This window comes from Lissotriton helveticus, chromosome 1_1 (assembly GCF_964261635.1).
Source record: "Lissotriton helveticus chromosome 1_1, aLisHel1.1, whole genome shotgun sequence".
NCBI lineage: Eukaryota > Metazoa > Chordata > Amphibia > Caudata > Salamandridae > Lissotriton > Lissotriton helveticus.
The window spans coordinates 89,713,716-89,725,752 of NC_136057.1; the positions used below are offsets into that span (position 1 = coordinate 89,713,716).

Below are 12,037 nucleotides of genomic sequence, written 5' to 3' on the forward strand. Positions count from 1 at the left end.
TTTAGAGAATGGCGTACCAATTTTTTCGGGTACCCTCTGTTCCTGAGTTTATTGCTGAGAATGTTAGCCTTCTTAAAATAATCTTCCTTAAAGTAACAATTCCTTCGGATACGCAGGAACTGAGAGTAAGGTTGGGAGTCTCCCAAAGCACGGGGATGATGGCTGTTGTAGGTTAACAGAGTATTACGCTCAGTCGGTTTACGATGGAGAGTAGTGGTCAGGCGGCAATCTGTGTGTTTAATTTCAAGATCAAGGAATGGTATCGAGTCTTTACTCATGGAGAGCGTGTATTTTAGCCCACCACTGTTGTTGAGCCAGTGTAGTAGGTGGATGAGATAGTCTGTAGAATCAGTCCATAGTAGAAAGATATCGTCTATGTACCGTTTCCACAGGGCTATGCCACTCTGGAAAGGATTCGAGGGGTCAGGATACATGATGTTTCGATGTGGTACATGTGCAGAATGGCCAGGTTGGGAGCAAAAATAGCTCCCATAGAAGTTCAACGTACCTGGCCATAGAATTGTCCCTCAAAAAGAAAGAAATTCTTAGTTAAACACATTTCCAGTAGTTGCAAAATGAATAGTGAGGGGTTATTATGTGGGCGCGGTCGTGTATTCAGAACTTTTTCAATTACCCGAAGAGACTCAAATTGAGGGATGTTGGTATATAATGACTCCACATCCAGCGTGCACATGGTGCTGGGTGTGGGGTCAAACGGATGGTCCTCAATCATGTTTATCATGGACATGCTATCTTTTATGTAGCATTGGGTGTCCGGGACAAACTGTTTAATGAAGAAGTCAATGTAATGTCCGAGGGGCTCTAACATGGAGCCACACCCGAGACAATCGGACGACCAGGTGGACTGTCGGAATTTTAATGAATTTTGGGGAGGCAGTAAATCACCTGTATTCTGGGGGCTCTTGTGTTAAGGAATTCATGTTCCTTTTTGGATAGATATCCTGATTCGAGTGCCTCGTTAGTGACATCATGAATCATCTTTTGTATTTCCTCTGTCGGGTTGCTTGGAAGTTTACAGTAATGTTTGGTGTTCTTGAGCTGACGGAAGATTTCGTTCCGGTAGTTGTCTAGTTCTTGGATCACAATTCCACCCCCATTGTCAGCCGCTTTAATGACAAGGGATGGGTTGTTTTTAAGAGATGCAAAGGCGTTTTTTTCATTCATGGAAATGTTATATGGAATGAATGATATCTGTTTTTCCAGGGTGGTGAAGTCATTCAGAACCAGTTTCTCGAAGGTGGGAATTTCAGGTGGAATCATTCCTCCAGTGGGAGAAAATTTCGAGGGTGGTTTGAAGGGAGTGTTGGCATGCTTCAAGGGTGATGGGTTCAGAAGAAAAAAGCTGTGAAGCCTGATTTTTCTGAAAAATCTAAGTAGCTCGGTTTGGGTATCAAGGTAGTTCTGGCAAATGGTAGGAACAAATGAGAGTCCTTTGTTGAGCAGTGACATTTCACCACTGGGCAGTGTGTGCTGGGTAAGATTGAAAATAGGGAGAAGTGCATTATCTTGTTCAGTTATATTACTGAGACTGACAGGTTCATTGGTTACCATCGGTAGTGTTGCCGACGGGTAAAGCGTTCGCCTGGGGGGTTGGGAGGGTTTGGCCATCTCTGTGGTTGTTTTCCTCACCCGACTCCTAGAGGTTCGTGCTGGACTCTGCCTCGGCCTAAAAAATTCCTGTGGGAAGGGCCTGGGCTATCGCTCTGGTCAGATGAATCTACCGAGCTTTCGGAGAGTCCCACAAAGTTTTGGCGTCGGTTGAACCGATCCCAGGGTCTTTGGTTCTGAGGTCCACTGTAGGAGCGGTTGATGTAATAGTCTTTACTGAGGTATGGATATGTTCTCTCTTGGGAGAAGCTTTTAATATCCTTTTGAACTTTTATAGTTTTTTTATTGAGTTCAAATTTATGGAAGTCCTCAATAGTTTTCTGTATTTTTTCAAGACGTTTTTTGGCCTCAGTGTTAGTGTTTTTATCCGTGAGTTGTTTCTCAAGTTCGCGTATTTCAGTAATTACTTTTTGTAGCTCTTCTGTGGCAATATCAATCCCCAGCAATGTTGTAAACGTATCTAGGACCCTAATTAAATATTCCCGATTCATGCCCTTATGTGGTTATAACAAATAATATCCTTATAAAGGCATAAGAATCATATCCATATTTAGCCATAGCCAATGCAGTCCAAATACGGCAAGGCTACTCCCATAGACTCCTAGAAAGTACAACGCGTTCTTTAAACAAACCAAGCCTCTAGCAGCCCGGGAATTCCCCCTGCTTTTGTTTTGATTTGTGCAAGAACTCCTGGAGTCCAGAAAGAACTGTAAGTTCTTAGTGATGTCTTATGTCCAACCTTTCGTCAAACTCTTCACCTTTCAGGTATAAATATACCAGCATTTGCCTTAAGCAAACACACGGTGGTTAGGAGCAGAGCGGTTATCTACTTGCCCGACGCCCAGCTGATGCGAGTGCTGAAGGAAGCCGACCCTCCCATTTGACGCACTGAGAGAGACGCTGTCTTTTCTCCTGCCGAGAAATTTAGCTCCAGTGTTTCCAGTCACCCTTGCGGGTTGCTGGGAGATCGAGTCCTGAGAAAGAGATACAAGACCTCCTTCATTCTATAAACAAGGTACAGAGCTGATTAGATCCTTAGAGAATTCTTGATGCAGATTCTTGGCAAAACTATCTTAACTTACTTACTCCTTCCCACGTATTAGGCTTAGGTCAGGTACACCGAGGTAGGCGTATTTTAGAAACACCAGTTGAGCACGTTTAGTCAACCTTTTATCATTGTATGTAATTTATGCATTTTATCCAGGATCATATGGCTCAGAAACCATATCAATGCTTTTACAGTATTATTTCATAATACTCTTTTTACTGTACGCACTTTACTTTATGAAAAGTATTGCAATTGTGGCAATTCATTTCTCTTGCATGAGAAAGAAGACTGCTCAATAAATAACACCTTGTATTGAAAACGCCCGTCTCTCTATTTCTCTGCACTCTGGTGAAACTAAGCATGCACGATTGACTGAGTGAAATAGCTGTCTATTGTTTTCACACGACTCTGGAGATATACTCTTTATTCTGGAGGGAGCAAAGTTGTCATGTTTATGCGGTTGTCAGAAACTAATCCCTTCTTGTCTATTCAGGAAAGTTAACTCCTCCTGTTCACTCGAGAAAGTTTCTAGTGACCTCTGAGCTAGCTGGTATTCATAATTAAGTCTAACATATTCAATAGAGACCTAGTCGACCTCAGTCCTATGTCTAAACTATCGTTTATGTTATTCCAATGCGCAGAGCCTATTGGGAATATAGGAACTACACTACAGCACCATCCAGTGCCGAGAGCATGTTGTGCTGATATAGCTGAAGCCGTTAAGGTATTTCGAGTTATCTGTGAAGACACCCAGAATATTGCGAACTTGCAGGCCAACTGGGATGGTATTAGCCTTTAGGTAATCTGTCAAGAGTTTTATCATCAGAGTTAGTCTTATTTCTTTTTTTAATTTTTTTTTTCAGTTCTTCGACCAGTGAGGTACTGGGTTTGTTTGGGGTATCTACTGAGTCTGTCAGAGGTGAGGGGCCCTCTAGGATTTTGTTAATATAGTCAAGAGTGTAAAGAGGTGGGTGGTCAGACATGCCTAGCCTAAGCAACAAGAAACGCAAGAGTGTGTGTGAAGGGCGGAAGGAGGGAACAAAAGGGTGGTGCTGGGAAAAACCCCTTGAGACAGGGGTGAGGATTCACAATCCCTTGCAATCGTGGGATTGCGCTACATATAGTTATGAGAAACAAGGGTCCCAAAGGTAGTACACTAGGGACCTTGGGCGTTAACTTATTACAAAAAACAGTGGACCCTAGTAGTTTGGGGGATCAAGGTAAGGATAGACACAAACTGAATAGTATATATTGCTCCCTTCTGCACAAGGTAAAACTTTGTGCATTACAGGACAGTGCATCATGGGCCTACAGTGCAGCGCTCTGACCAGGGGAGTGCCTTTGTGCATTCTAGGGAAGTGCTCCATGTTTTACAAACCCGCATGTGGTGAGCGTTTTTTCTCCAGTGAGAACAGCGTTGTTTCCCCTGGAGGCATTACCAGAGAAACACACACGTCCTTGAGCCAGCGTGCTCACTGCAGCTGAATTGTATTGTGAACCTCACCCCCGGAGTCTGGCAAGATATCGCCATCGTCGGATGCGACCAAGAACAAACTAGTGTGGCCCCTCTGGTCTCGGTCCTGAAGGCTTGTACTGCTCTGAGGTGGTACAGTGCAGAGTCTAAGGCTGCAGAGCTCCTGGAGCTGCACATAGCCTTCAAGGTGGGCCTTTCGACAACACGTTGTTCTGTAACATGTGGCAGGCCAGCATTCTGAGGCAAATTCCAGCCGGCCTCGCCCTCTGGTTTTCACGTGTATACGGCACGAAGCTCACAACATCGGGTCCCACTCCCGAGACATGTCAAACATTTTTAGCAAGTTACAGATGCCCTGAGGACAGTGACCCTGCACCCACAAAGGTACTGTGAGGCGGGTTGGGTCCAGAAGAGTGGTAAAGCCGCCCTGCTCTCCTTCACAGCATTGTCTCTGCTCTGGAGATGACCGCAAGAATGGCGCAGGCCGTCCATAGAGGAGAACAGCTGTAAGACGCAAGCTCAGTTACTGTTTAGCGTTTAGTAGGTGCTCCTGCGCCCTAAGTTTGGTTTCTAAATGCAGTCACTTCAACCACGTTTACTACAGTTACCATATGACGTGTACTAGGAGCACAGGTTCGCTGTGACCTATGTTTTCATAGTAATGTGTGTTTTTCTCTGTCAAACCTGCATTATTTGCACTAACGGTGTGATTTAAGTCATTATGGTCTTGTTTGATGTACAATATAGAATCTATTTTTACTTAATCCTGCGTGGATTCCCTTTTGTGGTTTACTCACTGTGTTGCTGCGCGAGTGTGTTGCACAAATGCCTTGCACATTGCCTCTTTAAACTAGCCTGACTGCGCTGCGCCAAGCTACCAGAGGGTGAGCGCAGGTTATCTCAGGTGTGTATCTGGCTTACCCTGACTAGAGTGGTGGATTCTGCCTGGCTTAGGTGCCTACCCTAGCCAACCAGAAACCCCATGTCGAACAGTGGTTCTTGTGAATCACTTGATTTCCCAGCATGCTCCTGCTGCAGGACCAGGTCAACACACTTTGTGTAGGAGGACTAGCCTCCATTTGTGTCTCAAAGGGAAGTGTGACTCTTCTTCTTAGAACATACATTGTTTTCTCTGCATTGTAACTGTTCACCTCTCCATATTATAACATTGCAGCTTTTTCAAGAAATATTTTCTTCATGTAATTTTCAATGTTTTTCTATTTTGCAGCACAACAATCACATCTAGAAAGTATGAATGGGAAAGAAAGCCATAAAGGTTCCGGAGGCAAGATGAATTTTACTCAAAATATCGACTTTAAAAAACAGCGCAGAATGCACATGAAGGAGAGACGCTTTGCTTGTAATGTGTCTGACAAAGGATTTATCAATGAGACACTTCTTGTGAGGCACAAAAAAGGACACACCAGCCTCAGGCCATATCCCTGCGAAACGTGTAAAAAGTGTTTCACTCAAAAGGGAACTTTTTTACAGCATCAAAGAACACACACTGAAGAGAGGCCTTATCACTGCACAGTGTGTTCCAAGCGCTTTGCTCAAAAGAAAGGCCTTGTACGGCATCAAAGCGTACACACAGGAGAGAGTCCTCATCAAAGCGAACACACAGGAGAGATGCCTCATCAAAGCGTACACACAGGAGAGATGCCTCATCACTGTACAGTGTGTTCCAAGCGCTTTTCTCAGAAGGCAACCCTTGTACGGCATCAACGCGTACACACAGGAGAGAGACCTTATCACTGTACTGTATGTGCAAAGAGCTTCACTCAAAAGCAAATTCTCCATGAGCATCAACGCATACACACAGGAGAAAAGCATTATCACTGCACCATGTGTGAGAAGAGCTTTTCTCGGAAGTCAACCCTTGTGTTGCATCAAAGAACACACACAGGAGAGAGGCCGTATCACTGCACTGTGTGTTCAAAGCGCTTTTCTCAGAAGGCACACCTTGTGTTGCATCAAAGAACACACACAGGAGAGAGGCCGTTTCACTGCACTGAGTGTTCAAAGCACTTTGCTTATAAGGAAAGCCTTGTGTTGCATCAAAGAACACACACAGGAGAGAAGCCGTATCACTGCACTGTGTGTTCAAAGCGCTTTTCTCAGAAGGCACACCTTGTGTTGCATCAAAGAACACACACAGGAGATAAGCCGTATCACTGCACTGTGTGTTCAAAGCACTTTGCTTATAAGGAAAGCCTTGTGTTGCATCAAAGAACACACACAGGAGAGAAGCCGTATCACTGCACTGTGTGTTCAAAGCGCTTTGCTTATAAGGGAAGCCTTGTAGAGCATCAAAGAACATACAGTGGAGAGAGGCCTTATCACTGCTCTGTATGTGCAAAGAGCTTCACTCAAAAGAATATTCTCCATGAGCATCAACGCATACACACAGGAGAAAAGCCTCATCACTGCACCTTGTGTGAGAAGAGCTTCAAGCGAAGGACAACTCTACTAAAGCACAAACTAATACACACCAGAGAGAGACCTCATCACTGCACCATGTGTGAGAAGAGCTTCAATCAAAAGGCAGATCTACTACAGCACCAAAGAAAACACACCAGGGAGAAACCTTATCACTGCACTGTGTGTTCAAAGCGCTTTTCTCAAAAGGGAGGCCTCGTACGGCATCAAAGAGCACACACAGGAGAGCGGCCTTATCACTGCACTCTGTGTTCCAAGCGCTATGCTGATAAGGGATCCCTTGTACGGCATCAAATCGTACACACAGGAAAGAAGCTTTATCACTGCACTGAGTGTTCCCAGCGCTTTGCTTATAAGGGAACACACACAGGAGAAAAGCCTTTGCGCTGTACTGTGTGCGAGAAGAATTTCAATCAAAAGGCAAATCTACAAACGCACCAACTAATCTAATTTCTTTATAAATGTGCTGAGCGTTTCTCACTGCTAGTTGATTCTATTGTACCAACCGAATATAGGATTCATTTACCACCTCTCTCATGCATTACATGAGGGCACAGCCGCAACGCTCTCACGCTGTCTTACAAAACACACACTAAACTACTACTTACACGTCACAACAACTTTGAGCTCACAGCTAGGGCTCTCAGCACAGCCCCCTATTTGCAGGTGCCAAAGTCCTAACAAATCGAAGCCCGTAGCCCCTCTGCAGCGCACAGAGGTACTCGCCTCGTGGAACGGACTTGCTTCCATCTTCAGCCCAGGTGCTGCTCGCTATTTGTGGTGCCCGATTAACATTGGTATTTACAACAAGGGGTGGTGAGGGACAGAGTCTCTGAATTAAGCAGAATACTCTCACCCAGTCAAGAGATCAGGGCTAGATCCAACACCGTTTTTTAGCTCATTGCACCATCCCAGTTTCAGAACCTGGCTGTATGCAAATTAGTCTGTCCCTGGCCCAGTGCATCATGGGAACAGGGCAGACCAGACTACAAAAGCCAATTCTTACACTGGGAAGGAAACAAGCTTCCGGGGACCGGTTTCTGGCATCACAGCCGTCTTCGGCCCGGCTTGCTTGAATCCTGATGGTGCAATGAGCAAGGGACTCATGTCTGAGTATACCCTTCCACGCTTAGGGTGGACAAAAATATTTACAACAAGGGGTGGTGAGGGACAGAGTCTCTGAATTAAGCAGAATACTCTCACCCAGTCAAGAGATCAGGGCTAGATCCAACACCGTTTTTTAGCTCATTGCACCATCCCAGTTTCAGAACCTGGCTGTATGCAAATTAGTCTGTCCCTGGCCCAGTGCATCATGGGAACAGGGCAGACCAGACTACAAAAGCCAATTCTTACACTGGGAAGGAAACGAGCTTCCGGGGACCGGTTTCTGGCATTACAGCCGTCTTCGGCCCGGCTTGCTTGAATCCTGATGGTGCAATGAGCAAGGGACTCATGTCTGAGTATACCCTTCCACGCTTAGGGTGGACAAAAATATTTACAACAAGGGGTGGTGAGGGACAGAGTCTCTGAATTAAGCAGAATACTCTCACCCAGTCAAGAGATCATGGCTAGATCCAACACCGTTTTTTAGCTCATTGCACCATCCCAGTTTCAGAACCTGGCTGTATGCAAATTAGTCTGCCCCTGGCCCAGTGCATCATGGGAACAGGGCAGACCAGACTACAAAAGCCAATTCTTACACTGGGAAGGAAACAAGCTTCCGGGGACCGGTTTCTGGCATTACAGCCGTCTTCGGCCCGGCTTGCTTGAATCCTGATGGTGCAATGAGCAAGGGACTCATGTCTGAGTATACCCTTCCACGCTTAGGGTGGACAAAAATATTTACAACAAGGGGTGGTGAGGGACAGTGTAAGAATTGGCTTTTGTAGTCTGGTCTGCCCTGTTCCCATGATGCACTGGGCCAGGGACAGACTAATTTGCATACAGCCAGGTTCTGAAACTGGGATGGTGCAATGAGCTAAAAAACGGTGTTGGATCTAGCCCTGATCTCTTGACTGGGTGAGAGTACTCTGCTTAATTCAGAGACTCTGTCCATCACCACCCCTTGTTGTAAATGATTAACATTGGAGCTGCAGAAAAAAACGTGGGCTCTTTTCCTTTCCCATCATACCTTTTACCACATATGTTTAAGAGTTAGTAGTTGATGCTCCCTCACTTTCACTCCTCTGGACATTTTGTCTCAAAAATTTATAAACTCCTTGCACCAACACCCAAGAAATTGATGAGGCGCAATGAAGTCAAATGGGAATCAGAACCAAATAACACTGGCATAAGCATAGACTGGGTCAGGATACATGCATCAGCACTCACACACAAGGTCTCGCCGATACTATCACAGACCAAGTATATGATTCTTAACAGAGCATTCTGGACCCCACAGCCACTATTTAAGGTTGGCTTGCGAGACTCACCGACTTGCTGGAATTGCTCCTCGGGCATTGGTGACCTTCCACACATGTTATTTGATTGCCCCACGCTTCACACATTTTGGGCTAAAATCTTTGATTACATTGGGCACACGTTTGACATACACCCTGCAAGGGAATTCATCTACATTATTCTGGGAGCCTTAGATCCACTATTAAAGGGGGACCATGACCGCCAGCTCCTGGATCTTTTCCTAACATTAGCATGCAAGGTGGTCTTATGCAATTGGAAATCAACGGCTGAGGTCTCTTTCAATGCCTGGAGGGAATGGCTGTCCTGCATTAGGGGCACGGACAATCCCGCTCTACACTCATCACCATGGCAAGTCACCAACAAAAAACTATGGTCTTCCTTAGATCAGGCCTCCTTCACCTTCGACCCACCTTGAAGTACTAACTGATGAGGTCTATACTTAGTAAAGTGTGGGTGCCCGCTGCATGAACTGTACTGGTTATAACCTGTGCCCATGGGCTTGACAGCCTTAGACACACTGTGCAGGGACGACAAAGTATACAAAGTATACAAGTACACATGGTAGTATATGGCTAGATTTGGATGGAGGGCTCTACGGAACTGTGTACAACCGTAAGAATGCAATGTTGGTATATTATTGTGTTTATTCATTCATCGCATCTATTTTGCAGATCCGGACTGATGTTTAATTTCGTGTTTTCAATATACTTTATTTTCCTTTACTGTATGTATGTATTGTTTTATATGTACTGATCCATGTTTGATTGCGGCATTATTACAATACGATTGTAATTCTACTGATGCCTTATGGCCGTTATCATCTTTGTTATTGCTCAATAAAAAAGATTTGAACACAAAAAAGAGTTAGTAGTTGAACTGTGTTTATTGTAGATGTATTTAGACATCTTTTCCTAAATAAATCCTGCTGTATCTTTCATTTCAATGGGTTCGTGTCAGCATTCTTTGCATTTAAGATCCCCTCCTACAGGGCGCACATTTATTTTTTTGTCGCTCTGTAAGCTCTACAGCACTCAGGCTTCGGTAGTGAAGAGTGCTGCCGCAACCAACTGGAAAGCAGCGAACCCACCAAGTAGCTCCGTATCTATGTGTGCCGCCAGGTATAACTTGATTTACCTCTTGTAAGGAGTTAGTACTGTGTCCAGACTGATTTTTTAATTTATTTTTTTCATCCCAGCCCTTTTTTGCTTTCCTCATTCGAACAATGCAAAATAAAACCAGACTTAGGGCAGGATGTACTAGCGCCAGGAATACCGCTTTCCTATTTGTGATTCTCTCTGATTCGCAATTTGGAAATCGGAATTCCTAATGTATGAAACTCTTTTGAGTTTCATTAGCGATTGCTAGCGAGTGACAAATAGACCTACCTCATGCATATTAGTGTGGTAGGTCGCAATTTGAGACCCATTAGGAATCACAGCCATCACAGAGATGGCAGCCTGCTGAGGACAGCAGACCACCATGTCTATGATTGGTTTTTAATAAAGCAGTCTGTTTATTTTTTTTTAATGCAGCCCGTTTTCCTGAAAGGATAATGGGATGCATTTAAAAAGAAAGAAAATAAGCTTTTTCGTTTAATTTTTTAAGAGTAGACAGTGGGGTCCGTGGGACAGCCGCCTGCTCTTACAAATATTTGTTTTCCATTCTTTAAAGGACCCCTACCTATTTGCAAATGGGTTACCACCTCCTTCAGGGAGTCAGTAAAATGTGACCTTAATTCGGTCGCAAAACTTTCATACAGCCCATTCAGATTCAGTAATTGGAATAAATGACGTAAACACGCCCCTTTTAAATACCAAATCGCACACACTAATTGCGTGTAGGTAGCGTGTTACTGAATCACAATTTCTATTTGGTACATTAGTGAAAGCATTTTTGCGGTTGGGCGTTTCCGACTGCAAAAATGCTTTGTACAAGGGGCCCCTAATGATTTACTCCCCCAGCAGGAGAACTAGCCAATAGGGCACTACACTAATGGTGCAGCGCCAGCTTTGCACGTGTGCAGCAACAGCAGTGGCTTGAGCACCGGCACAGGTTTTTTTTTAAACAAATGAATCACTGCAAGCATTCATTTATTTGTGCTCCTCATGATTGAAGATATCTCTTTCAGCCTTGGGCTTGGAGATAATATTGTGTTTTAAGTCCATGGTCGTGTTTTCCCAGCGGACGGCAGAAGCTCCTGCTGTTCTCGGTCCATTCATCACACACTCCTGCTGGTGCGTGCTGACTCTTAATGCTTCTGTGCACTTTATCAATGGTGCAGCAGGTGCAGTGGCACAGGGGCCCAGGACTGTGAGGGCCCGTTGACCCTGTAAATGACTGAATATTAGCAGCCCAACAACAGTCAAATTGGTGATTTCCTTTGCTTGCACCTGAGCTCATGGCATCCTGGTCTTTCCATAAATATGCATAAACCCGAGCTGGGCGTCACTGCTAGCACTGATGGAGGGGGGGCTTTTGGAAGGAGAGTCGATCTCTCAAGGACCATGCTCAGATAAAATGATCATTATTACGAGTCACTGCACTGACGACGCCTGAGCAGCAGGAACCCTTCGTCTACCTCTTCTTGGTTCATGCAGGACTTCATTCTGCCTAAGTAAGGTTCCCGTATGTTTCATTTAACAACACAGTTTGGTTCCTAAATGCAACTGAAAAGATCTGGGGCAGATTTACAAGCCCCTTGCGCCTCTTTCCCGCCGCCATTGCGTCGCTTTTGTGACGCAACGGCGGCGCAAAAGATGCGCAATGGTGAGGGGTATTTACAACGTGACGCATCTGGGAGATGCGTCATGTTGTAAAGCCCAGCGCCATAAGGAGGCGTTCCGGAGCAGGAACGCCTCCTAAATGTGGCTGAGTGAAATCTACAAGATTTCACTCAGTCACTTTTAGGCCAATGCTGCATCAAAACCCTGCGTCTGCATGAAGCAGGCATAAGGCTTGACGCAGCATTGGACAGATAGGGCCCCCCAGAGCATTGCTGGAGCTGCGTCGCAACTCCAGCAATGTGC

General features: G+C 45.1%; 1 protein-coding gene across 1 annotated transcript in view; it reads left to right on the forward strand.

The window, feature by feature from the left end:
• LOC144754320 (uncharacterized) overlaps nucleotides 1–7,354 on the forward strand; it is an 86,820-nt gene extending 79,466 nt beyond the window's left edge. The window contains exon 2 of the mRNA XM_078642035.1: nucleotides 5,380–7,354. Coding sequence (XP_078498161.1) covers nucleotides 5,380–7,040 — 1,661 coding nt within the window. The 3' untranslated portion in view covers nucleotides 7,041–7,354. The remainder of the gene's footprint in view (nucleotides 1–5,379) is intronic.
• Nucleotides 7,355–12,037: the final 4,683 nt, after the last annotated feature.